The following is a 27,893-nucleotide window of genomic DNA, read 5'->3' as shown; positions in this document are numbered from 1 at the left end:
AAGACTATAGGGAACTGATTGGTCCATGGAGCACGGGTTTAGGTAGTTTAACACTATTGGTCCCCGGAGCGCAGGCTTAGATAGTTTAACACAATTGGTCCCCAGAGCGCAGGCTTAAATGGTTTACAATGATTGGCCTAGAGAGCACGGGCTTAGATAATTTAAAATGATTGGTTTATGATTCGCGGGCTTTGCCATGATTGGTTTGGGATTCAAGGACTTTGTTGTGAACCCTATAAAAGCTGTCCTGATCCTGTACTCGGGGTCTGCAGGCCTCTACCCCTGTGTGGTGTACAACTGTGGGCCAAAGCGCACTTGGAATAAAAATCCTATTTCAGTTTGCATCAAGATCACTTCTCATGAGTGATTTTGGGTGTCGCCTTTCCCGGGACGAAGTGTGGGGGTCTTTCACAGGCAAATAAAAAAAAGCTGCTGACTGCCAGCCCCCCTTGCCCTTGGCATATCTGCTCTTCCACTGTCCTGATAAACAGCTCTGCTTTGTTCCTGCCTTCCAGTGGTTGTAGTGAACCCAAGGGAGCTTCTTAAAACCTTAGGCTGACCTACACCAGCTGCTTTAGTGACTAGCTGGATTAAGGGATTGAGTCCTTTCTACACTGGTCCTGCCTGGCTTGTCTCAGCCGAGACTTGTTTTAGAATGAAACTAGGCTCAGGGAAAATAGCAGCCCTCCCAGCCATGTCTCAAGCAAGTGTTGGGGGAATTTGCCCTGTATAAGATGGGTGGCCCTCCTAAAAGGACAGTCTTCAGGGGAAGAAAAAAAGCACTCTTCCGAACTGAAAGCTTACTCTCAGGACCCTATCCAGGAACGAACATCTGCTGTCTCTCCCTTATTAAGGTCTAGCAGTTCCCAGGCCAGTTTCCAGGGGATCAGACCCCTGGGTCTCTGCATCATAGACAAGCCTAGAGCTGCCTCTGGGAAGGGCTGCCTTGTGGCTGTGCAGGTGTCATTTCCTGTCGATGCAGCATTTCAGGGCTCTGTAAGCCTGCACAGCCCATTTCTGCTCATCCGCCAGGATTCACTGGCAGGCTAGTGAGGTGGCGGGAGCCAGGGACACACCACCAGAGCCCAAAAGCATCTTCAGCATTAGTGATCTCCTCCCAGGCGCATCTCTGTGCTCCTTCTAGGCTGAACTGTCAGCTCCGGGAGCTGCAACAGAACTTCTCCTAACTTAACAATATCTTCGAGAAACTCCTGCTTCAATCTGTCCACTGCTCCTGCCTCCTTTTTCTTCTGGGCCTTTTAAAGTTGTCGCTTCTGGAACGCTTTCTTCTGCTCAGACTTTTCCTTCTTGGTAGCTGCACCTCTGACTGCCAAGTGGCCTGGTTCTTGCTAAGAAACAGCACATGCTGGGCCCCCTCCTCCATGAGCTGCACGTAGGCCACATCAGACTCCCCCTTCCTTTGCTTGAATTTGGGGACAGTGATATCTGGCTCCTCTCCCTTTGCTTCCTTTTCCAACGTCTTCTTGAAAGCCACCTGGGCCTCCTTCTTTCTCTTCTTGTTACTCAACATCTTCATCTCCTGTCGGCTCCTCATAATCTCTTGTAGACGGAAAGGGATTTCTTGCTCATCCTGGTTCTTAGGCTTGCAATTCACTTTCTTCCTTTCTTTGCTGTGCTGTCCCAGCCATGAGGCTCAGCACTGCTGTCCCTGCCACTGCTACTGCCACTGAGTCTGCAGCTGTCCTGAGCTCCTGAGACTGGCTGACCATGCTACGTGCCCAGGCTTTGCCATTACTAACCTAGGAGTGTCCTGCACCATGAATAAATCTTAAAAAGAAAAAAAAAGAAAAAGAAAAAAAAAGAGGACTAAATAAAGAAGGCTTAGCTTCAGCCTGAGAACTGGCAGAAGTCATGTTACAATTTTGACTAACTGTCTCTCTTTTCTTTTAATCCTTGCTCCTGCCCTGGGGAACCTGTTGTTTGACCGAGCTGGTCTTGGACAGGAATAGGAATTGTTCCCTCAGCCAACCCTATCTCCTAGCCTGTTACTCCATGTCAGACTTGACTGACATGCCCAGGCTAGACACAGAATGTATCTATTTCACATATAGGAGCAGTTTCATCCAGAATGTAATCAGGTAGGCAAGTGTGGCGGTAGTGTTCTTGAACTCTGTCATTTGGGCAACTGCTTTGCCACCTGGAACTTCAACCTAGAAAGCTGAACTAATGGCTCTAATCTAGGCCTTAAAACTGGCTAAGGGGGCCTTTGCTATGGCTCCTGTACATGGGCCCATATACCAAGAAAGGGGATTATTGACTACTGAAGGGAAAACCATCAAATATAAGGAAGAAATACTTGCTTTATTGGAGACATTATGGCTTCCTCTTAAAGTGGCCATAACTCATTGCCCCAGGCATCAGGAAGGGACATCATAAATAGTCCAAGGGAACAGGCTAGCTGATGCAGCCACAAGGGAGGCCACCCAAGCCCCTAGCTTCCACTGTCATCATCCTGGTAGCTTTGCCTCCCTCTGCACTCCCAGTCGTCCCTGAATATGTTGCTTTAGACAAACCAGATCAGGGAAAATGCCAAGGAGTTTACAGAAGAGATGGATGGTTGCTGACCTCTGAAGGCTGCCCCATCCTACCAAGGAGTATAAAATTCATCAAGCTGCACACCTGGTCACTGAAAACTGAAGGAATTGCTTCAAGGGGCAAGGTGCAAAATATTTCACTTAGGACACTTGGTTGATCAGGTAACTCACACTGTCCTGTAAAGATGGAAAATTTTAAGTTGGCCCTTCTCCTCTCCGGGGTCTGAGAACCTGAACTCATGGACCCTGAGGGAGTGGCCTCGAGGCAGAAACCTGCAAGACATCCCTGAGAAATGCAGCTGTGTGTGTGTGTGTGTGTGTGTGTGCCAGATAAAAGACATTAATCCAGTAACTGACAGACCATATCCTGACCACCTGGAAACAGCCCGTGAGAAGTGCTCCCCCTGGAAGGTCCCTACTCCTCCTCCCCTCCCAGGTTTTGTGGTTTTTGCCTTTATAAGCTTGTGTAATTTTAGGCTTGGGGCTCTTCTCCTCTCCTCCTGCATGAGGCGTGAGTTGAGCCCCAGCTAGCTGGTTCCCAAATAAAACCTCCTGCTGTGTTGCATCAAGTTCCAACTTCAGTGGTTTGAGGGGTGGACATCGATTCTTAGGACTCTTCGGGGAGTCTTACATTTGGGGGCTTGTCCAGGATCTGATGACCGCCCCTGCCCATGAACTCAACCTTGGAGGTAAGAAAGGCGCTTTCTGTATGTGCCTATGTGTGTCAGTCTGTCCTGTTTGTTCATTCTGCCTCCGATACTTTTGGTTTGATTTGCAGTGGCCCTGGGGGACTCCCCAGGAGAAACGAAGAGGCAAGGACGCTTGATGGTCTCCTCTGAAGAGGACCCGCTTGGGTCCTCCTGATTTGGCGACGCGCCCCACCGCGGCAGGTCCCATGTGTACCACGCCCCGCTGGCCCATGCCGCCGGCTGAAACATTTGGATTTTTGTGGAGCAGCAAGTGGGGTCAGTCACTTTTGTCTGTTTGGTGTTGTTTTTATATTCTTGTCTCTCTGTCTGTATCTGACCTTCTGACTGATGATGGGACAGACTGTGACTACCCCCCCTAGTTTGACTCTTGAACGTTGGACTGAAGCTAAGTGTAGGGCCCCTAATCTCTCCATTGAAATCCACAAAGGGCCGTAGCAGACACACTGTGCCTCAGAATGGCCTACCTTTGACACAGGCTGGCCACCAGAGGGCACTTTTGACCTAGACATTATCTGTTTGGTCAGAGATACTGCTTTTCAGGCTAGACCACACGGACATCCGGGTCAGCAACTTATATTATGGTCTGGGAGGATTTATCACAGAATCCTCCTCCCTGCGTGAAGCCTTGGGTCTGCCAACCCCGGCAGCCACCAAGCTCCTGAGTCTTGGTGGTCCAGAGTTCCACAGAGGAGCCCTCCCGACTGGAAAGAAAATCTATCCTGAGGATCTCCAACTTCTCGATCCTCCGCCCCCATATCCTCCTGTACTTCCCCCTACAGTGCAGCCGGAACCCTTGACCCCGCCAGCCGTCATTGACCTCAGGCTCCGGCTTACCCGCCTGAATTGGGACTACAACACACCAGGTAGGGAGAGACTGACAGTCTATCACCAGGCTCTAGTGGCTGGTCTCCAGGGCGCCCCACCAATCTAGCTAAGGTAAGGGAGGTAATGCAGGCTGCCACTGAACCGCAGTCCATGTTTCTTGAACAACTCATGGAGGCATATAGGAGATATACCCCTTTCGACCCAACTGCGGAGGGTCAAAGGGCATCTGTGGCAATGACCTTCATCAGGTAATCAGCACCGGATATAAAGAGAAAATTACAGTGATTAGAAGGGTTACAGGATTTGAACTTACAGGATTTGGTTAAGGAAGCTAAAAATACTTAAGAGAGAGACTATATTATAAGAGAAAGACTGAAGAAGAGAGAGAACAGAGAAAAGAAAGGGAGAGAGAGGAAAGAGGGAAGAGAACAAGAGAGATAAAGAGATAAAAGGCAGGAGAGAAATTTAACTCGGATCTTGGTGCAGTTGTGAGTGACAGAGACAGGGGACCACCTAGAGAAGGAAATAAAAAGACAGGGAGTCTGGGCAACCACACACCACTAGGAAAAGATCAATGTCCTTATTGCAAAGAAAAGGGACATTGGTCCCGAGATTTCCCCAAGAAGAAGGGTATCCCTCGGCAGGTGTTAGCCCTGACTAAAGAGGAAGAAGACTAGGAGAAACGGGGCTCGGAGCCTCTCCCCGAGCCTAGGGTAACTCTGAAAGTGGAGGGGCAGCCTGTCGAGTTTCTGGTGGATATGGGAGCTTAGCACTCAGTCTTGCTAGATTCTAAAGGCCCCCTTCCCCAGAAAAAATCCTGGGTGATCGGGGCTATCGATCAACAACAATGTTCATGAACTAACCGAAGATCAGTTGATTTGGGAGTGGGCTGGGTAACACACTCATTCTTGATTATTTCTTGAATGCCCTACCCCTCTATTAAGGAGAGACTTGTTCACAAAGCTGGGGGCCCAAATCACCTTCACCCCACAAGGACCAAAGGTTACCAAAGTGGGACCAGCGATAACTGCCCTAACCATGCATCTGGAAGATGATCACTGACTTTTTGAAATGTCTGTGGTGAGGCTGGCAGACATGGAAACCTGGCTTAAAAATTATCCTGGGGCTTGGGCAGAGACTGCAGGAATGGGGCTAGCACAAAAACAACCACCTGTGGTTGTAGAGTTAAAAGCCTCTCATATAGTGGTGCGCCAATATCCTGTGAGCTCCGAGGCACACACAGGGATAAAACTCATAACCAGCGCTTTATCCTTGTAAAGTGCAGGTCACCTTGGAACACCCCACTTCTGCCTGTACACAAACCCGGCAGCAATGATTACAGGCCCATCCGGGACTTAAGGGAAATCAATAAGCAGGTACAGGACATCCACCCAGCCATTCCTAACCCATACAACTTGTTATGCTCCCTACCCCCCAGACCGTGCTTGGTATACAGTGATTATATATATACTTGAAAGATGCCTTCTTCTGCCTCTGACTTCATCCCACCAACTAAAAAGTCTTTGCCTTCGAATGGAGGGATCCAGAGACTGGAGCAAGTGGTCAGCTGACTTGGACCAGGCTACCATAAGGTTTTAAGAACTCACCAACCATCTTTGATGAAGCCCTACATCAGGATGTGGCCCATTTTCATGCAGCTAACCCACAGGTAACTCTGCTTCAGTATGTTGATGATTTGCTTCTTGCAGCCCCAAGTAAGGAGACCTGTCATCAAGGAACAGAACTGCTGTTGAAAGAATTGGCCCAGCTAGGATATTGGGCCTCCACCAAGAAGGCCCAGATTTGTCAACACCAGGTGACATACTTGGGGTACTCACTAAAAGGAAGAAAGAGATGGCTCACAGAGGTCAGGAAACAAGCAGTGACTCAATCCCAGTACCAAGGACTGCACAACAGGTTCGTGAGTTCCTGGGGACTGCTGGCTTCTGTAGACTCTAGATTCAAGAGTTTGCCTCCCTGACAGCTCCTTTATAACCTTTACTAAAGACAGTGTGCCCTTTAAATGGAACAGGGAGCAACAATGGGCCTTTGATGACATCAAGCGAGCCCTACTAACAGCCCCTGCACTGGCTCTCCCTGATGTGACCAAACCTTTCACCCTATTTGTAGACAAGAGGCTAGTTATTGCCATTACAGTCCCACCTCTCAGGCTGTGAACCCCTCAGGCCCCAATTAAGGAGAATCAAGGGTCAATGGCCAGGGGCTAACTGGGAAATAGATTATTACAAAAATAAAACCAGGAACAACAAGCTATAAAATTTGCCAGCTTTTATAGGTAACTTTTCAGGATGGGTAGAAGCTTATCCTAACAAAGGAGACTGCCAACATAGTAGCAAAGAAGCTTCTGGAAGACACCATATTGTGGTATGGTTTGCCTACCCTGCTTGGGTCTGACAAGGAACCAGCATTCATCTCTCAGGTAACTCAATTTCTAGCACAGGTTCTCAGAACCAGTTGAAAATTACATTGTGCACACAGACCCCAGAGTTCAGGACAAGTAGAGAGAATAAATGATTGGACCCTGAAGGAGGTCTTTAACAAATTAACCCTTGAAACTGACTCCTACCTTATGCCTTATAAAAGGCTAGAAACATCTACTATACTTTAGGTCTTGCCCCTTTTGAGATCCTATATGGGAGGCCTCCTCCCATGCTGAATATGACCAAAATAAGTTTTTAAGATCCTTGGATACCCTCCATAGGGTCCAGAAGCAACTCTGGCCTGCCATTTGCCAGGTTTATGAGTCTGCTCCTCCCCTAATCCCCATTGCTTTGAACTAGTCTGGATTAAGAGACATAGCCACAAGACTCTGGAATCTCTCTGGAAAGGACTTCACACTGTGATCCTGACCATGCTTACAGACAAGACCAGAACATATATACACCACTTCCTCATCTCTTGGGGGAAGATGACCCAGCAGTTGAGGTTCCATTTGAGGAGACTTCCAGATGAACCACCAAAAGAGCAATGGAAGGTCACCCCACACCCTGTCTATCCCCCAAAACTGCAACTCCAGCACTCCTGATCCTTCTTGCTTGCTGCCACTAGCCCCCACTGTCTCCTAAATCTAACCTGGCAGTTAGTCAATGCTGCAACGGGTAAGACTGCTAACTCTCCCTCCCACTTGGCTCCTCCAGGCACCTGGATCCATGACCTTCATGTAGACCTTCGTGACCTAGTGGATGAGGGATGAGACCTCTCAGATCAACAGCCCTTTCCTGGTTACAGTTGCAGCTCACCAGGGGCCAAAAAGAATACATAGTCTCAGGCCTTGTAAATCTGCCCAGGGCAGTCTCAGGATCAGAGCCAGGGAACCAAATGTGGAGATCCAGAGTACTTTTTCTGTTCTACATGGGGATGGGAATCTACTGGGTGGAAGAGCTGGAAGCCCCCCATCAAAGATGATCTCATTACTGTAACCTGGTTTGGAGATACACAAACACTTGGACCCTGGTCCTGCATAAGAAAGGACACCCAGCCTCCTGTAAGAGAGACTTGCAGACCTTGTTTTGAGCCCCTTTACTGTCTGGGTACCCTCAAGCAACAACATTTTCATAAAATTCACAGCAGCTGACAAGAAGGCCAACTGGACTGCTGGTAAAGCCATGGGGACTAAGACTTTACATCTCTGACTATGATCCAGGATTCCTATTTACTGTCCAACTGCTCCACCATAGCTTTATGAGATCCATGGTCCCCTTATGCCCCAACAAGGTATTAGCAAGGCCAAGCCAACCCACCCTTCACACACACACACACACCTCAACCCACCATCACTCCATCAGAACCTGCCACCCTTTTGCCCCATCTAACCAACTGCTTCCTAAAACCATTCCACCTCCCAAATTGCCCACTTCCTCACCTGAGTCAGGACCTGTGCGATTATTAGAAGCCACTTTCCAGGTTCTTAACTCCTCGCACCTGGACTTAAAATAGGATTGTTGATTATGCTTAAATTCTCAGCCCCATTGCTATGAAGGAATTGCTATACCTGAAGACTATTCACAGTCTACAGATCTAGATGGCAGCAACCAGATAGAGGTAAGCTAACCCCAAAATCAATGTGTCAGGGACTTGGCACTGGAAATAAGGCACCTCTGCAAACACATTGTAACCTCTACCATTGCAGAATACATGCTGCCCCCAAGAGAATGTTTGGTGGGCTTGCCCCATTTATGGCCTGGCTGTATGGTTTACCGGCCCTTTTATCATTTTGTATACACTGACTTGTGTATCTCCTATGATCTATTCTCTTTTTAGAACTCAGTGCTCATAAGTTCTAAAACCCCAGGTATTTTGATACCAATTTCTTGACTTCTTTTTGAGAGTCTTTTCCCTTACCCCCTAAACTGAGAGTTCTCTGGTGTTGCCTAATTTTATGTTACCTTGATACAAGCTTGAGTCATCTGAGAGGAGGGAACCCCAATTGGGAAAATGCTTCCATAAGACTGGACTGCAAGCCAACTTTAGAGAATTTTCTTAATCAGTGACTGATGTGGGAAGGCCCAGCCCATTTTGGGTGGGATCATCCCTGGGCTTGTAGTCTTGAGCTCTATAACAGTCTAAACAAGCTGGGTGGGAGTGGGAGATCAAGCCAGTAGGCAGCACCTCTCCATGGCCTCTGTATCAGGTCCTGTTTTGAGTTCCTGTTCTGACTTCTTTCAATGATATGAAAGTGTAAGCCAAATGAAAATGAACCCTTTCTTCCCCAGCATGTTTTTGGTCATGGTATTTCATCACAGCATGGTATCCCTAAGACACCTGGGTTAGACTAAGTTGTTTCCTTTATGTATATTCTCTTGTACAGCTAACACCGTCATTCTCACGTCTAGCCTACTTCTGGGTATCTCATGGCCCTAAACTTAGGAGTGTATAAATCTCATCTCCAAATGACAGCTTTCCTGCCATTTGGGTTTTCATAAAGCCAGAAACCTAGGAATCAACTTTTTCTACCCCCTCATATCTATTAACAAACCAGACCCACTTACCATTTAGGCATTGCAAGTTCACCTACAATTCATTTTGCTCCCATTGCTGCTGCCACCCTAGATTTGCATTCCAGGCCCTTTCTCCACGTTACTGTGAGAGACCCAGTTTATTAACATCTTTTGTTTAGCTTTTGTCATTTTTCCCTGAATAATATGATGTGTTGTCAATTTGCAACTATAAAGTGTCTTTAAGAGTAAAGCTTAGCCAGACATGTATCATACAGCTGTAATCTTGGCATGTGTAAGGTGGAAGCAAGATCAGAAGTTTAGGGCCAGTCAGGGATGTGTGTGTGTGTGTGTGTGTGTGTGTGTGTGTGTGTGTGTGTGACATCATGTCAAGTCAGTTCTGAACTAGTTACCTCTGAGTTTTCATTAAGAACCTAAACCATTTAAGCTGTTAACTTAGGAATGACTCATCCTGAGGCTCAAATATGTAGAATAAAAAAAGTGTTCTCAAGAGGCCTGTGAGCCAGAAGTGGACTTTGTTCCACCAGGGTCTGGTTGAGACATTGATGTCAATGGTTAAATTCCATTTCTTGACGGGGTAGAGGGATGGCTAGGCAGTCAATAGCACTGACTGCAGTTCCGGATGATTCAGTTTCAATTCTCAGAACCCAGGGCATCCAATAAACTTTCGTGGTATCTAGGGACACTAGGCACACAAGTGGCACACAGATATACTGAGGGCAAAACACCCATACACACTGAAAAGTTTTATAAATAAGAATTTTTGCAATGTGGTTCACAGAGGCTTATCAACTAGCCACACTAGTGCGAGGTGGAGGTTTATTGAACAGCTAATACCTAGTCATAGAAACAGCCTTTTGAAGAGAGTAGGGAGGGTTATGAAAGTCCTCAGGAGATTCAAAACTGAAATTAGTGACCAACGACCTCTTCAGTGGTTATACAAGCAGTACAAATTTGCTAGAAGAGACTTTCCAAGCGTGCAGCTGCCTCGACTTTCCCAGGAACGCCAGATGCTTGTGAGCCCTCCCCCAGCTGCTATGCTGTTCCTCAGTGGCAGCAGTCAATCATCCATGCTCCGGTCAGTAATCTTGATAATTTCGTTGGGCCATCAAGCTGGGCTTGGATGGATTTTCTTTGGTCTATTATTGTCCTCTCTCCCAGAAAATAAAAGTCTGTTGAATATATCAAAAGGCAAATTTTGAAGGGAGGCTAAGCAATCTTGAAGTATTGTGCCAAACATTAGGCTTAGGCACAGTTGGGCCATCATCTGTACACTAGAAAAGGGGATACAACGAAAGGCAAGGAAGTGAGGGCCAGCTTTGTTATGGTTTCTTAACTACTGCTTTATTGGGAAAGACCTTTTAAAGTGGGTTAACACTAGGGTCTGAGTGCTTGTCTTCTACATCCCATCCCCCTCCTATGAATTATACTGACTGATCCACAAAGCATCTTTATGAAAATGTGGGACATTAGATTGTTGCTACATTAAAAACAAAAACAAAAACAGGATTTACTCTGTAGCCTAGGCTGTTCTAACTCACTGCAATCCTCCAGCCTCAATCTGGGATTGGGATTACAGGTATGTGCTGCCATAGCCTGCCTTTATTTTCTACTGTATATTATAATCAACAGTATCTAGTTATAGCAGCCTAAATGTAAAAAGTTGACAATTTTAGAAAGGGTAGCCTGCACAGTATTTGTCAGTGTGATAGTAACCTCATTCTCACTTAACAGTGGAATATAGTTTAGGAAATGGATCATTAGGTGATTGTATTGCCAGGTGGTTTAATCACCATGCAAACACTACAGAATGTATTTTATACAAACCTAGATGGAGTAGAGGAGGGTTTTCTCTGGCAAGTAACTACCCTCCACGCCTTTTAAAAGTTTGCTGCCTTCATCCACAAGTTTGCAGTTTCCTACTTACTTTCAAATACTCTAATGAGTATCCATTTTAGACCACCCACAACTCTCAGGTACTAACATCCTAGTCAGGTCTAAGTCTTCTCTGAGTGTCGTAGGCAAACCCTGCTATGGCAGTGGTCATCATGACGTTGAGGGCACATTTGTGTCAAGTCAGGTGATTACAAGGGCCTCCAGATCCGATGTTGACCTATTTTGAAATATTCGTGTTGCCTTCAATGAAGCAGATGCTGCAGCACCTTATGTCCCGCCTGCTCTTGTTCTTTGAGGGTATAGCTATGGTGGAGCAGCTAACTTAGTAAGCAGCTGCCATCAGTGATTCCCCTCACCTCAAAGTCCTTCATTCTAATTTCATTCTGGGTCAATCACTTGATGACAACTTACTCTCAGCCTTAGCAGTAGATTTTGTATGCTTTGGGGCCATGCCAAAGAAAACGACATGAGATTTAATCAAGCACAAGAAAAAAACGAGACATTCAACAGATAAGGTATACAGAAGATGAGGGTGCTGCTGGCTTCTGTTGCTGAAACACCATGTGACTGTACTTTTATGAAAAATAAGTAGGAAAATGACTTGGAATATTCTGATCTGTCCTCATAAAAGGGCAAGTTTGCTCATGGTCCCTGAGAGCAGGCAGTTTGCCTTGAATATGGTGCTCTCTTCCTAAATTTTCTCCACGACTGAACTGTTTTAGAGGAATATTGATATAGAACAAGAGTGTCATCAAAGTCAGCAGTCAACTCTGAATAGACCTGCTATACTCTGGCTGTAAGCCAGCAAGTACCACTGACATCTTCTAGCTTAAGAACAAAAAGAGTTCAATACTCATCTATGGGAAATAGGCACTTACACAAAATTGTTTTTAAAATAGGAGTTATTGACACTTGAAGAATTTCATTCCAAACTCTCAATTATATAATTACAAAAAAAATTTCATGTTTCACGAAAATATCCTAACCCTAACATAAAATTCAGATCACTTACCACAAAGTTAGACAAATGTATAAAGAAACAAAACAGAAAGCATATTTACAAATTTAGACTACATGAGACATTGTGAAGAATCTTCAACACACTCTACATACTTTTACAAACTACATTTAAAAATGATGAATCTGTAAATAATGTGAGAAAGGCCATAGTGTGAGAACTTTAACTTTTAAAGTCCAAAGTTATGTTGAAAACTTTAAATTAAAAGTAATGATGAAAATTTGCAACTCAAGGTCTGTGTGACAAAGACTAATTTGAGGATAGATTGTCTATGAAAGGGCAAACTATTCCTATTTAAGTTAGTCATTTAGTTTCCCATGAGTATAAAATATTAACAACCATGAAGTGGATTAAGCTAATTACAAACTTTGTTAGTCTCTAAACAACTAAAAGGGGTCTTTTCACAATAGCCCATACAGTCTCTTTCTACTCTTGGGTAAGCATTTCTGCTACATATAAAATCATCATCCAAAACAATTTTCCCTTCACCTCTGTGTTTTGTTTTTAAGTAGAAAATATTTTTAAGCAAAGGAACATCTGTTCTTTAGCTAGAGAACTGCTCTCCCATTGACTCCTGAAAGAGAGAACAAACAACTCCCATTTCTTCCTCTACCTACAACCACAGAACAAAGCAAAGTGATCCAACTCCTAATGTAGTGTCATGTGGAGCCTAGGTCTGAAACATTTCATGCTAGTTTCCTGCTATATGCTGAGCACAATTATTTACATTATTGACAAATCTATTTAACAGGGTAGTGTCATTCCAGAGCTTCCTTCAGCAGCTAAAAAAGACGAGAGCAGCGGCGTCTGCGAATGGGAACATCGAAGACTCTTCTCCGTCTCTCCTCCCCTTCACCCTCATCTGATTCATTCTCATCCTCATCTGATTCATCTGATTCATCCATGTCTGCTGAGTCATCATTTTCTTCTTCCTCCTCCTCCTCAGCTTCCTCCTCCATCTCTTCATATTCATCAGGGCCCATTTCCTTAAAAGACAAAATCTTCTGATGAGAAACATGTTCATCAGTTCTTATAATAATTCTATGGACTAGAACACAAGTAACTAGACATGCTAGGTATAAGTTTTCACAGACCTAAATAGCACAATCTCATGATGCAAGATGCATTGTAAGTAATGCTCAATATGGTTTTAATGGTAAACACATTTCACAAAGACAGTGGCTGTTCTTCACACAGCAGTTGGTAACTCATACACAGAGGTAGGCATACTTGTAACCCCACAATAAAGTTTTAACTATATTAAATTATAGTAATATGCTTTATTAATTCTTTATAAGTCTATCTGCTTATGACACACAGATGTGAAAATATTAATCAGATATGATCTGTAAAGGTAATTTTTATGGACAGTTCCTAAAAGATTTTTTATTATATTCCAAAGACACATCTTTTTTTTTAAAGATGTATTTATTTTATATATATGAGTACACTGTAGCTGTCTTCGGACACACCAGAAGAGGGCATCAGATCTCATTACAGATGGTTGTGAGCCACCTTGTGGTTGCTGGGATTTGAACTCAGGACCTCTGGGAGAGCAGTCAGTGTTATGAAACCACTAAGACATCTCTCTAGCCCAAGACACATCATCTTAATTTAAACATCAGTAGCCTGTATTTTTGAAAAAAATATTTTATTTTTCCAGTTGCTTGTAACAACAATAATCAATTGTCTTCTCTTGGTTCCTGTGGCTGGATATCTGGGAAGCACTCAATGAAATACTTCTGGCTTCAAGTCTCTCATGATGATACAGCTGAATGATGACTGGACCCAAGCTTTACCTCAAGGGCTTCTTCACTCACATATCTGGTACCTGGACTGGTATGATCCAAATATCTGGAGCCTGGAGTGGGCACTTCCTTCCACCTTGAGACTGAATCTCTACATGCTTCTATGGCTGCTTCATAGGAACTGGCCTTCTCACACTAGGTCTCAGGACACCAAAGGCACATGTTCCAGGAGAAGGACTAAGCTAAAGGGGTACTGCCTTTTCTAACTCAGCCTCAGCCAAGTGTCACTTTTCTGATTCCCTAGACAAGTGCATTCCTAAGCCCACTCAGTACTGTAGGAAAGGGGAGATGTGAAGGCTCTGGGACAGGAGAGATGAGGAACATGCAGTGTCAGATCATCTCTTGGAACGCCAGTCTGCTTAAGTAGGCACCCTAATCAAGCCATAGCTTTGACTTGGCTGCCAGTCTTCTCTTACACACATCGAAAGACTCAACAAAGAGTCAGGGATCCGCTGGACTTCTCAGTACTAAGAAATGTAGTTCATGGAGTCAACAGAAATCCCCCCACATGGCCTTTACTACAACAATGTCATTATCATTACTCTAGCCCCTCTTTTTAAGACAGCCTCTCGTGTACTGAGAGCGGCTACTCTGGCCTCATTTATAACTGCTCTCCCCTTTTCTCTGTACTGGAGCCTCCTTGGATCAAACACACTAAGCCCATAGCTGTCTAAGAACCCTCAGACCAAGTACTTCTTTGGCTGAATATTATTCCACAAATCCACTTAGCTCACTTCATTCCTTCTATATGTCTACTTAGATATTACCAAGGCCTTTCCTGATACATCTTTAGAAGAGAGCCCAACAGGATACTCCCTTTAGCCCCTGCTTTTTCTCTACCACATTTGTTACTTGACCTAAGAGCACATGTTAGTTTCTTCCAATTAGAATATAAAATCCAAGGCTTTTGATTATATTGTTTGCTACAGTACTCAGACACTGTTGAGAGAGCAAATGAAAATGTAGAAAAAAAGAACTGTCATTTAGGATTTATTATAACAACAATAACAATAAAATATATACACAAATGTGTCTTTTATGTTATTTCATTATTTTTAACTTTAGATTATTTTTAAATCTAAGAAATGAAGACTTCAAAACTTTGCAGGAGGTACAAAAGGAGGGATGGGGAAGGCTTTGGAAATCCTAAAACGTGATTATCAAGTAGTATGATTATTATTAATGAAGAAAACAAGAACTGTTAAAGGAATCAACTATGATTAGAGAAATACTCAGATGATAGTGTAGTATCCAAATATCAGATAAGAAAGGAACAAAGGAGAATGAACATAAAGCATCCAGAATGTTCATAGGGCCTACAGTCAAGCACAGTATATATATAAAACCTACACAGGGACATCATTAAGCTAAGCAAAGAATAGTTACAATGGCAAGTATAAAGGAAAAGAAATTATGAAGCCTAGCAATTACTCAGACTAGTGGAGGACAAAAAAAAAATGCAAAACCCAACTTCCATATCAAAGAAGATAATAGAAATAAGAAAGATCAATAAATACAACCCTACTGTCTTATTTGTGTTGATTAAAGTAAGTCACAATTCTCATTTTTTCCCTAATGACTCTCCATCTTTGAGAAAACACTTTTTAAAAAACAAGTCAAATACTTTTTCTTGTAATTGAGCAGAAGCAAAAGCTTTAAATAAATAAATACAATTGAGAGGGTTGAACATGTAAAGGGTTTATTTGTTGTAATTTCAAAAGGAACTGAAGCCATTATAAACGTCCTGTTTTCGTTTCTAATGTGAATACTGACACGACCGTGTAAACAGGTTCTTAGGCATCAATGGTTTTTATACATCTAAGGAGGTGATGAGACCCAAAGGTTTGAGAACCACAGTCTTTAAGTGAAACCCATACTTTACATCTACTGAGACAAATATTAAAGACAAGCAACAAAAGGATCAAGCTGACCACTGCGTGCCCACACATGCCTCGGTGTCTTAACTCAGGACAAGGAGTGGCATCAGAGACAAGTAAGAATCAAAGAACTACTTCTGTAAACAGCACTGGCACACAATCATATAACTTTAAAATGCATGAGGCAAATCTGACAAGAATAAAGTAAGCAATGGACAAAGCCACGAACTAAAGATTTCAACAATAATCTCTTCAATGGCTGATGTAACAAAAGTTTAAAGAAAAAGCAATAAAAATACAGGTGACTTGACACATACTGGCAAACAGCCAGCCAGCATGGCCTGTCATCTATAGAACAAATTCTCACATGACAGAGTATACATTCTTTTCAAAGACACAAAGATCATTTGACAAGATATAGAAATTCTTCACATAATTTGGGGTCATAAAACATTAAAAAATATTAGCAATACAAAGTAAGTTCTCCAACCACAATAATATTAGAAATAAGTAAGCATAACTAAAATCTTTCAAACACTTGAAAATTAACATTTCTATGCAGTCTTAAGTCAGATACAAGGAAAATCTGAGAGTATTATGAACTAAATATTAACCAAAATATAACATATCAAAATGTGTACAACACAGCTCAAACAGTGTTTAGAAACAGGAAAGGTCTACAATCAATATCTAAGCTTCTACCTTTAAAAGCTACAAGAAAAGGGAACGAAACCCAAGGTAAGCAGAGGAGAAATAAAGACAAGTGCACCAAGTGCTGAATTAGAAAAAAGCAAACTACAGAAAATCCATCAAAACTAAATGCTGTTCCTTTTGAATGATCAATAGAAATGTTGTGGCTAAAAAAAGATATATAAATCACTAATATTAAGAATAAAAGAAGGTTATCTGACTATAGTTCTTATAGCCATAAAAAGAATATTGTGGGATATTGTGAATAATTTTATGCTAATAAATTCAATATTTATTAGATGTTATTCAACAATCATAGATGAAATGAACAAATTTTGTGAAAGGCACAAATTACTAAAACTGAAACAAGAAGGAATAGAAAATACACGTATTAAAGAAATTACGTCCGTATTTTAACATCTCCCCATAAAGCAAACTCCAGTTCCAGACAGCTTCACTGATGAATATCAACCACTTAAGGATAGGATGGTACCACTCTCATATAGGTTCTGGGCTAACCAAGAATGGAAGTCTGGTCTGGTGTAGGCCAAGAATGGGAGTCTGGTCTGGTGTAGGCATGGTGCACACATCTAGCACTTGGGAGGCTGAGGCAAGAAAACAGTGAGTTTGAAGCCAGTCTGGGCTACATAATGATACAATATCTCAAGCCCTCCTCTCATCCCCATCACTTAAGAAAGAAAATGGAAGTCTATTCCAGGGAGTAGCAAGTTCTCCATGCTGGGGTCAGCTTTACTTACAAGCAGGACTAGTGCAGGTCCTTCTCACATTGCACACAGTGTACAACAGCGCTCCATCCTTATCTTTCAAACCAGAGTTGGGAATGGGACCTCTTTCAGGAAGGTTAGTGGTCCACTTTTTTAGAATTACCTCAAATCTACCCATTCCAGAAGCTGGAAGGGCATTTTCTAAGCATTCAATGTCTACAACTCAGGTGCATTCTGAATATATGATGCTCAAATGTAACTACTTCACATACTGCAATCGTTTTTCAGCCCATAAATTAGGGTTACTGCTGTACCTATCACAAAATAACCTTAATGAGACTTGTAAAATATGCCCAATTGACTTGAAAAACAATCACAGAAGACTATTAAAAATATATTCCTACCCAATAAATAATCTATGAAAATCTCTATAGATACTAGTTTATTTTGCTAAGTTGGGAAATTTAGCAAAAATACTGTAAGAAATTGTTTTCTAACTCTTAATGACAAAAGTCAATTTTAACTGGTTTGATTGGTCCTCCACATCCTCTAATATATTCGGGCCACACAGCTATTGTTGGGAACAGTGGGAAAAGAGTTTAATCTGCAAAATGGGTAATAGTAGGAGAGACTAAAATAAACATATTTTCATCTCCATATATTAATACAACCCTAAGATACTTCTTCAAAATACTTAGTTTTTTTGGAGGGAGACATCATTATAAACTACATAAACAAAGATGATCTTTAGAATAATTTTTAAAAGTCAAATATCCATCATTAGAAAAAAAATTAACTTACCAATCGGGCTATAGACACCCTGAATGTTGGACATGCCATATGGAATCGGGGGATGGCAACATTAAAGACCTTGTCCTTAAAGTACAGAAAATGGAAGGTATAATACCCTTCCATATAGCCCGACGTTGTAGAAAATGTGGTGCAGCTTGTGTATTCGTATATCCGACCTGGGCTAATAATTGGAAATTCACCTGCAGAGAAAACAGTAACAATAAACCAAGATATAAAATTCACTTCTTCCAGTAGAAATGGAGGGACCCATGGCTCCAGCTGCACATGTAGCAGAGGATGGCCTTGTTGGGCATCAATGGGAAGAGAAACCCTTTTTTCTGCCAAGGCTTGATGCCTCAGTGTAGGGGAATGTCAGGGCAGGGAGGTGGGAGGGGGTGAGAGGGGACACCTTCATAGAAGCAGGGGGAGGGGACGGGGGTTTATGGAGGGGAGTCTGGGAATGGGAATAACATTTGAAATGCAAATAATATATATCCAAAAAAAAAAAAAAAAAAAGAAGAAGAAGAAGAAGAAGAAGAAGAAGAAGAAGAAAGAAACCACTACACACCATTAAGCAGTGGGCTTACTGAGATTTCTAGGATTAGGTTCACTTTTGCTTAAAACATTTCTCCACAAAGCACTCCAACTTGCCAATTAAAGAGCAGTCTTTTTTCATTAAAAGAAAACTACTTCTTCCTTTTAGTAATATATTTTCCCGACGTTATGTACAGGTTGAAAGTAGATCAGGACAGACAAAACTGTGAGGACACACAACAAAGTGCTGGTGTGGCGGGGTAAGGGCTCCCTCTGGACAGTCACTTCTCAGTCAGCTTTGGGGGGGCTGGGACTTTCTGCATGTGAGGGGCAGAGGACAATGTGTGGGAATTATCTCCCTTCCATCGTGTGGGTCCCAAGGAGGAACTCAGCTTTGGTGGCATTTGCCTTTGTCCGCTGAGACCTCACCAGACGCTGACATTTTTTTCACTCCCCAAATTCTCTACAAGGTAATAGGGAAATAGCTAGTAAACAAAATTTAAGAGGGACACTTTTTCCCAAAGTTGACATAATTTTTAAAACACAAAAAATAACAAAGTGTCACAGAGACAGCATCTCAAACTATGGTAAAGGTAATTAATTCCTATCGCAACAAGAGACTAAAACATAAGGTTGTGAGATGCATCCCTCATATTCAGTCTAAATAAACATCAGTTACAGAGGAGGGTTCTCACATCAGGAATCAAATGACAAAACATACAACATTTTAAATGCAATTCCTCAGCACTAGATTCTCTCTCTTTTTGAGATTTATTTTGTATTTCAGCCATTGGCGGTGATGCACACCTTTAATTCCAGCACTCAGAAGATGCAGGTAGATCTGTAGTTCAAGTCCAGCCTGGCCTACATAAAGATTTCCAGGCAAGCAAATCTACAGTTAAACCCTGAGTCAAAAAAATAAATACATAAATAAAAATAATAAAAATGTATATTTTAATGTGTGTATGTGTGTGTTTGTATGTGTGTATGTGTGTGTTTGTGTGTGTGTGTGTACACACATGCGTATAGGAGCTCAAAGAGACCAGAAGATGTTGGACCTACTGGAGCTGGAGTGACATGTGGTTTGGAGCCAGTTAATATGTGTGCTAGGGACTTAACTTGTGTCTTCTGGAAGAGCAGCATCAATAATAAAAAAGGAAAATTAAATCTGTGCTATTCAATATCACTTCTAAAATTGATAAAGATTACCAATATAAAATTTATTTTCTTACTGTCCTATGCTTCCTACCTAATTCACAGAACATAATAATTATAATTAAAAATTAAAGAACACAAGAATAATAACCAGGGAACCCTAGATGATCCACAGAAAGTATTATCCCTAAAAACTGAGTTTGCTACAGCTTTAGAAAAGATGATATGTCAGGGACTAAAATAATAGGCTAATGACCTCCACAAATTACATTTATAAGTAAACTTATAAACAGTCTAAACTTTCTTTGAAACAACTGACTAAGAAATGTAAGTCTTGGGTGACATACCAACTACTCCAGGCCCCTGGACCTCTTCCACATCCCCTTTAGCATTTGTTATCCTCCAGTAGCGACTGTCCAGCTGACAGGCCTTCTCAGGAAGAGCATCCCTTGACATTTCAATCCTGGACAAAAAAGCAGGGCATGGATGAACTGTCTTACTTTTTTGTTTAAGTAACTACAGCGTTTGAGTTAACACTATGAAAGAGTTCCAAGGAAAATTAATAAATATAACCCAAAGTCTATGTTAGCCATAAGTTCTCAATGACACTGCTTTAATTAGGCTAATTTCATCCCCTCTCCTGAAAACGCTTTCACTCAATTTATGCATCCATTATTCAGTAAGAACCAATAATAGAAGGGTTACATAAATAAATGCAAAAACAGCACAAGTAACTATCTTTGGCTGATCAAATAAAAATCCATTTGGCAGACACTTTCTAGATACAGTGGCATGAAAATTGCTGAAGATCTCATTCATTCATATAAACCTATGCAGCACAATTCTTATCTCTATAGCTTTAAAAAAAACTCAAAGCAAAATGTCACCAATTACTACGATTACACTTCAATTTGTTTCTAGAGGCTAACATTTTCTCTTTTCTAGTAACCTGTCTCTATTTTCATGCTACCTGTAGGGACAGGAAGGTACTTCTATTTTAAACATGTCTTAATTTTAAGCAGGATTGAAATAGAAACAAATATCTAAACTATGCTTGGAGCAATAGGTTATCTTTCTGCCTAAGCACAGAATATTTCTAACTACAGTAAATTAAAGTATCTGTTTTTATATTTAATCAAGTCAAACATTTAATACTACATGTGACATATATAAAGTACTCTATAAATATTTATTACACTTAAAATTGAATACAAAAAGGCCACATGAAATTTTAAACGCAAGTTTTCTGTTTGGCAATGGAATAACTTCTAGATTATATTACAAATCTAAAATAGAGCTTTGACAATTCCAACCTAGTAGTCTAGTTACCGCAGCATCTGAAACAATAAATTATGTTCATATGCAAAAATTAGAACATATGCAAAACACACAAAAAAAACCCATAACCTGTCAAGCTCTTTGTGAATGAACTTTTCTGCAAATTTCAGCAAGAAACTACTTTTCAAATTGTGCCTTAGCAGGATGACAAGGTGGCTCAGTGAATAAAGGCATTTCTTGCCAAACCTAACAACCTGAATACCATCGCAAGGATCCACATGATTGGGAGAGAACCAACTCCCACAGGACACTACCCACACATGCATACACAATAAATTTACAATGTAATTCAAAACATTAAGTGTACTTAAGAACTAGAGAGGTGGTTCAATGGGTACAAACATAAGGACTGATGTTTGGAGCCCCAGGACCTACTAAATATTGGGCAGGCATGGTTTTCCACCTGTAAACCCCATACTCAAGAAGACAGGCTCCCCAAAACAAGGTAGATAGTTGATCTAGATGTACTGACAAGCTCTAGATTAACTACAAGACCTGCTTCAAAAACAAAGGTGGGTGGTGACAGAGGTAAACAGATGTCCACCTCAAGCCTCTGCATACCCATATATAACCACACATATGCAATTTTACACATTAAAAAGTAAACATCATTTTTGTTTGTTTTGTTTCTCCAAACAGGGTTTCTCTGTATAGTTTGGCTGTCCTAGAACTCATTCTGTAGACCATCTAGGCTGACCTCAAACACGCAGAGATCTGTCTGCCTCTGCCTCCCAAATTTCTGGGATTAAAAGAGTATCACACCTTCTGGCTTTTTTTTTAATTAAATAAATACAATTTTAAATAAATAAAAATAACCCTTAAATGTGCTTCATGGCTGGGATTATAGCTCAGTGATAAGAGTTCTTGCCAAATATGTCAAATAGATGGACAAGGCTCTTAGTTTGATTCATAGGACCATAAAACAAAACAAAAACAAACCCATAAAGTTCATTTCACGGGTCATGTCCAAACTGAACAGAGCAACCAGCCATAGGACACTGGCACTTTAACTGAAAGGGGAGTCTTAGGATTCAGATATAAAATGGTCCCCAAGTGCTCACGTGTTAAAGATTTATTTGGTTCTTCTTTCTCTGCTTCCTGGCCACCATAAAGTGAACAGTCTTTCTCTGTGGCATTAGTCTACACTTCTAGGATATCCTACCTAATCACACTTGAGCCCAGAAATGAGAGAGCCAAGTGGCCATGGGCTGAAGGCTCTCAAAGTCCTGGCTCGCCAAAGTTGATTCCTCAGGGTTTTGTCATGGAGGCACGCTGTCAAGCACACAGTCGCACCTACAACTCTCACCTGATTCGGTATGTGAAGAAATAGTGTGGTGGGTGCACAGAGCTGAGTTCTGGCAGAAACGATGTGGACACTGAAACTGTAATATCTCCAGTTGTTGCTACACACTCTGGGTCATGAATATATCTATCGAAGAAGAAAATTAAACATGTTGAAATCAGCTAGCTTCAATTCTTACAAGGTTTAAAGATATAAAGTATGATACCTCACCTACACTTTAAAACTTCAAGTCATATTTGATACAATCCTACTGAACTTGAACTTTGTCATAGTGGAAACCCTGGTGCCTCTGGTTCAGTATAGATAGCCATCAGAGATCCATGATCAGTGATTCAAACCATGGATCAGTAATCAATTTAGAAACCAACTAGGGCTTCTCTGGTTTTCAGTGCTATAAAAATTGGGGAGACTTTTGAAAACTGACTCTACTACTAAAGGGTGACTATGGACTATAAAGGTATGCAAGAATGTAAATATATTGAGTCTCTTATGGTATTTCTGCCATGAAGGCCACTATAAACTAGTATCACCTATAATCACCTCTAATACATTATCCAGCTAGCTACAGACAATGTTTGCCAGGAGTTAGTTATTTACTCGCTATTCATAATAAACCTATTAATTGGCAAACTTTATTGTTTTGCAAAGAGAAATTATGTAACTATTATCAAGCTACTAAATTATATTTAGCTCTTTGAATTTTTCAAGACAAGAGAAATCTTGGTTGATTAAATGTTTGGATGTTCTGGCTCTGATGTGAGAATAAAACATAGATATAGGACAATGAAGTTCTTAACCTTCCATGGAAATCTTGTCTTGTGACAGACATTTGCAATAGTTAGCCTTTCCTGACCTTACAGCTGTTTCAATCGAAAAAGCCCCTACTGAAATACCTGAAAATCTGGTCTCTGATGATGGGGAAACCACCTGATACAACATTCTTGACATAGGAGGTAAACCAGTCAGTAAAAGTAGCACCTGTAAACCAAGAAGCGGAGAGAAAGTATAGGAGAAAAAAATCAACAGAGGAAGCAAACAACTATAACGTCACTATGTTTACGGTATGATCCCAAAACTAGAATTATTTACAGGTATAATTCTGGTAGGATTCTATTAGACAAATTTCCTTTCCCAATTCCAATTCTTAATTATGATGACTGTGGTGTATGCTCAGTAACGTGCATCTGTGTGCACTTGTTCATACAGTCACGCAAAGGCTGAAAGACATCTCATCCCTGCTCTATCCCTTTCCTCCTATTCCCTTGAGACAGGGCCCTCCTTTGTATGTGGAGCTAGGCTGGCGTCCAGCAAGCTCCAGCAAACCTCCAATCTCCGCCTCACAAAATGCTGAGAGATTACCAGCATGGGCACAAGCCCATGGTGGGCAAAAGCTACACCAAGCTTTTATATGGGTACTGGGAATTGAACTCAGATCCTCACGCTTGCACATTAAGTACTCTGACCGAAATGAGCTGTCTCTCCAGCCCTTCTGTTCTCAAGGCTGTCTACATTATTTCCTCTTAGTTCCCCACCACCACCATTCCCAGCCCCTGCCTAACTCTAGTTAGGGAATTCTACAGTTATTTCCACCTATGTTGTTTTTTGTTTGATTTATTTATCTATTAATTTCATATGGAACAAAGGAAATAGTTACATCTAGGGAAAAAAGCACTAAAAAGTTGTCAGGCTCCTACTCTCAATGATCACATACATCCTGATATATATTCAAAATATTGATAAAAGCCAGGCTCAGTCTAGAGATCTTCCAGAGACATGACACTGTAAAATTCTCAGCATCAGGTTAATACCAACATATTCAAGATGCTCATTTCTACAGATTCGGCTGCACGTGGTCCTCCAGGTCCTCAGTGACCAACTCAAAGCAGAGAACCATTATTATATCAGTCCAGTCCATACTATCTGCCCATGACAAATTAAAAGGATCCATGACAAGTATTTAGATGAGCTAAGCTAAAAATTCTAGGTAATACAATATACTAACTAATGTACTCATCATTTTTGATAGTACAGCTAAATACCTAGCATATATAGGTATGCTATATTAATTAGTTAATATTGTTCAATGAATTTCTTTGTAATCTGGTTTCAATTAATCCAGATCTTTACAGAGTATCAGATGTTCAATTTATACCACTAATTATGTTTGTAATTATCAGACAGACCATAGTACTTGCTGCAATGGTGGCTAATTTTGTTTCAAAGCAGAAAAACATGAAAAAAAAAAAAAAAAAAAAAAAAAAAAAACCAACGCAGAGCCTAACAGCAGCTTCCTTATGAAACTGGCTGGCACTACTGGGCTAACGCTGCGATGGCGTCTCTGAAGACCAGCTCTGCTGAGATGCGCAGCATGACAACACTGAGCTAAGTGAGTTAGGTTCAGGTCTGAATGAGTTGAAAACCACTGCCTACACGACAACGCTTCCATGCCATGTGTAACACGAGACCTTCTCAGATACCGTAAAATCTATCAAGACCCAGACCATATCACAGTATGAAAAAAAACAGACACTCATTTTCTGCTCAAGGTTCCAATTAGAAGATGAAATGAAAAGAGATATTTCTCTACTTAGTGCTAGGGATCAAAACTGGGACCTTGCACACGCCAGGCACAAAGTCAGCCACTGAGTTGTTCCTGAGCATCTTGTATATTATGAGTATACAGGGGAAGGTTTGCGCCAGAGATACCTTCAAGAAGCAGAATCAATACATAGGAAGCCTCAGCTAGTGAGCAGAGAGTCTCAGCAGGATGAGACTGGATCAGCAAAAGGTGAGCTGTACTTCCACAGAAACTGAAGAGTTACCCCAAATGACAGTCGTGGTTTCCACTTCAATCTCTTGCTTGAGTTCTGCCCTGACCTCCCCCAACGACAGACTGTAACCTGCAAGCTGAAATCAATCAGTCCCTCTCAAGTTGCTCTCCATCAGCTCTCTGTCCTACTGCGTGAAAGGCACATAAGAACTGCACACAGAACACTTACGCACCTCACTTCTCTAAAGAAAATGAAAAACGTAAGTCTACAGGATATGAATTTTCCTCTAAACAAAATACAAAGAAAGCACAAAGGCTGCCTCAATGAGAGAGCACAGACACAGAACTTTATAAACTAGTAAGAAATTCAAGCATAAAACGGCCAGCTCTTCAAGGTAGTCAAAGTTATCCCAATTCATTTTCTTTTCTCAACCAATAGGAAGAAGGGAAAGGTGACTTTTCTATATCTTTCTTACCTATGATAAACATGTCAATAGCAGCAGGATTCCGAGCCATTTGGTCCTATGTGGAAAAAAAAAGATATAAATACATTTATTCTTGTTTCTTACTAGGTCTCAGGGAACAAAGCAAAATAGATTTTAAAAAAATAGAGCATTCTAATCAATACTCAAATATTCCTTCTTGTTATGAATATGTCTTCTAAGCCAAGCAACCACCATCTTGGAGAGTTCAGCTGCAGCACTCCCTCCAAAAAGATCATCCCAGCTATTCTGGTTGATGGTTTACATCTCATCTCCATAGAGGGGCCCAGAAGGGCACAAGATTCTTACTTGAGTATCCAGCTGTTCCCTCCCACCTGGCATATAGAGGTAGGAAGACTAGGGCTGGGCCTCCATTTATACAGGTATGGGGAAGTCCTCATACCTGCTGGGTAAAGCTTTTGAGATGTAGCCAGTTGGTGAAGGGGTACCCACAGAACTTTGGTGGACCCATGACTTGGTTTGTCCTTAAGAGGACAGGTGGGTAGTACTTATGTCTCTTCTTGAGAAGAAATTTTAGCAGCACTTGTCAGATCCTACTATTGCAATAAATCCTCAGGTTTATTCTATAAAGTGCTTGAAGGCACCTCTCAATAAAATGAAAACATATGGTCTATTTCTAACAAGACAAGCTATAAAACTATTCTTTGAAAACATAATTAGCAAGTAGAAGTGATAAGATAAATAACTTTTTATCCTACAAGAAAGAGCTTTGAGTTCAGAGTCAAGAGACTGAACACTTTTAGGAGGTTCAGTATATAAAAACTAATTTTACATACTATAGTCAAAGACTTTGATAATAAGTTCCTCAATTTTTCTTACACTTACAATGTCTTAACATGAGTAACAACTTTCCATCTAAGCATGTCGTAGTTTGTACTGCTTGTCCAGTGGCAAGCCTTCCTTTTGGTATTTGAGATCACCATATGAGGATAGTAGTTCTCTAGTTAATAAAATATATGATGCCCCAGCCTGTTTTATGTCCCTGAGAGTATCCAATGCGCGCCTTTGTATTATTATCAGGACACGTGTTAAAGCCGTAGTCAGATGCACTTCCTACTTACTGGACACTGGTAGAACACTTCGTTTTTATTCCGGCCCTCTGCAGCTTCCACAGCTATGTACTGACTCAAGCCAGTGTGGATGCAAAAGGTCAGAGGGAGACAGTATTTCAGTCCCTGCCTCTGCTGAAATCCTCCTGCAGCGGTATCAACATCTAATAAATCTTCAGAGCGGTAGTGATTTGACAGTGCCATGCTTCCCAGCAACCTGAAGAAAAGACAGACTCAAACCATCAAAAACAACAACAAGAAGCAAACAGTGCCACAGAGCTGTGTTTCACCTTTCTGATAAACAATTTCATACTAACAAACATTGTTTCATTTTGTTTAAAACAGACAAACAAGCAAACACCAGGGTCTTGCTATGGCATCTTGGCCAGGTTGGTACGTACTATATGTTGGACTCAAATTTGAGGTAATCCTCCAGCCTCAGCCTCCAGACAACTGAGATTATTGGCATCAGAATTGTGTATCACCATGCCCAGCCACACACTGGTAACTTTCTAAGCACTGGTTAGCATGCAAATCTTAAACCAAGAATATCAAAACCACTAACATTTCTTTTATTTTTTTTAATTTTTATTTGTTTATTAATTTTACCTCTAACATTTCTATATATCAAATTCACTCTTTTAACAGAAAATTTTTGATTTAGATTTTAAAATTAAATATCTAAAAGTATAAACATCAGTCTTCTTGGATGATATATAAGTTTACTGCTTTTAAGGAATTTAGTGTGGTGGCTTGCACTTGTAACCCACACTTAAGAAAGATTACGCAGAAAGATAAGTGCAAACAGGCCTACAGAGTGGATTCTTGGCCAGCATGGGTTAGACTAGCCCAGCTTTAACACTCACTCACTCTCTCTCTCTGTCTCTCTCTGTCTCTGTCTCTCTCTGTCTCTGTCTCTCTGTCTCTGTCTCTCTCTTTCTCTCTGTCTGTCTGTCTGTCTCTCTCTCTCTCTCTCTCATACACACACACACACACACACACACACACACACACACACACACACACGCAGAGTAGCATCTCATTAGAGAATCCCAGAAAACACTCTCAACCTAGATTTGAAATCATTAACAGTTTCCCATAATTCTTCACTGTAGTGTTATTTATCTTGTGTGCCTGACCCTTTAAAAGATCCTCAGTTGTTAGTCAACTGGCCCTTTAAAAATTCTTAGCTGTTAGAACTGCTTGATCCTATGACCTTCAGTGTTAGTTGTCTCTTGGATTCTGGAAACAGGATAGGATATTAAAAAACAAAACAAAACAACAGCAAACCACAAACAAACAAAAACACAGGCTGAGGATGGTGGGCTTGGTGGGGGAGGGAAGGAGCTGGTAGAGTGGGAGAAGAAAG

General features: G+C 41.4%; 1 protein-coding gene and 1 pseudogene across 3 annotated transcripts in view; both read right to left on the bottom strand.

Moving 5' to 3' along the window:
* Positions 1 to 1,035: 1,035 nt before the first annotated feature.
* On the bottom strand, positions 1,036 to 3,476 carry LOC308431895 (coiled-coil domain-containing protein 137-like; annotated as a pseudogene). Its single transcript has 2 exons — positions 3,402 to 3,476; positions 1,036 to 1,636 (listed from the first exon to the last, which is right to left on the bottom strand). The product of its transcript is annotated as a coiled-coil domain-containing protein 137-like (transcript).
* Positions 3,477 to 10,275: 6,799 nt separating this feature from the next.
* FBXO3 (F-box protein 3) overlaps positions 10,276 to 27,893 on the bottom strand; it is a 34,530-nt gene continuing 16,912 nt past the window's right edge. Inside the window, exons 5-11 of one of the 2 annotated variants that reach the window (XM_080931487.1) lie at positions 26,537 to 26,741; positions 25,449 to 25,494; positions 23,096 to 23,180; positions 22,206 to 22,328; positions 19,909 to 20,024; positions 17,882 to 18,072; positions 10,276 to 12,966 (exon numbers count right to left, since the gene is read on the bottom strand). In XM_080931487.1, the coding sequence (XP_080787613.1) occupies positions 12,763 to 12,966; positions 17,882 to 18,072; positions 19,909 to 20,024; positions 22,206 to 22,328; positions 23,096 to 23,180; positions 25,449 to 25,494; positions 26,537 to 26,741 (970 nt within the window). In that variant the 3' untranslated portion in view covers positions 10,276 to 12,762. Of the gene's footprint in view, positions 12,967 to 15,491; positions 16,961 to 17,881; positions 18,073 to 19,908; positions 20,025 to 22,205; positions 22,329 to 23,095; positions 23,181 to 25,448; positions 25,495 to 26,536; positions 26,742 to 27,893 lie in introns of those variants that run through there. The other variant, XM_080931488.1, reaches the window with a different exon arrangement.

Source organism: Micromys minutus (assembly GCF_963924665.1).
Source record: "Micromys minutus genome assembly, chromosome: 17".
In the NCBI taxonomy this organism is placed as follows: domain Eukaryota; kingdom Metazoa; phylum Chordata; class Mammalia; order Rodentia; family Muridae; genus Micromys; species Micromys minutus.
The sequence above is the reverse complement of the archived record's forward strand: the minus strand, read 5'-3'. Positions and strand labels throughout refer to the sequence as shown.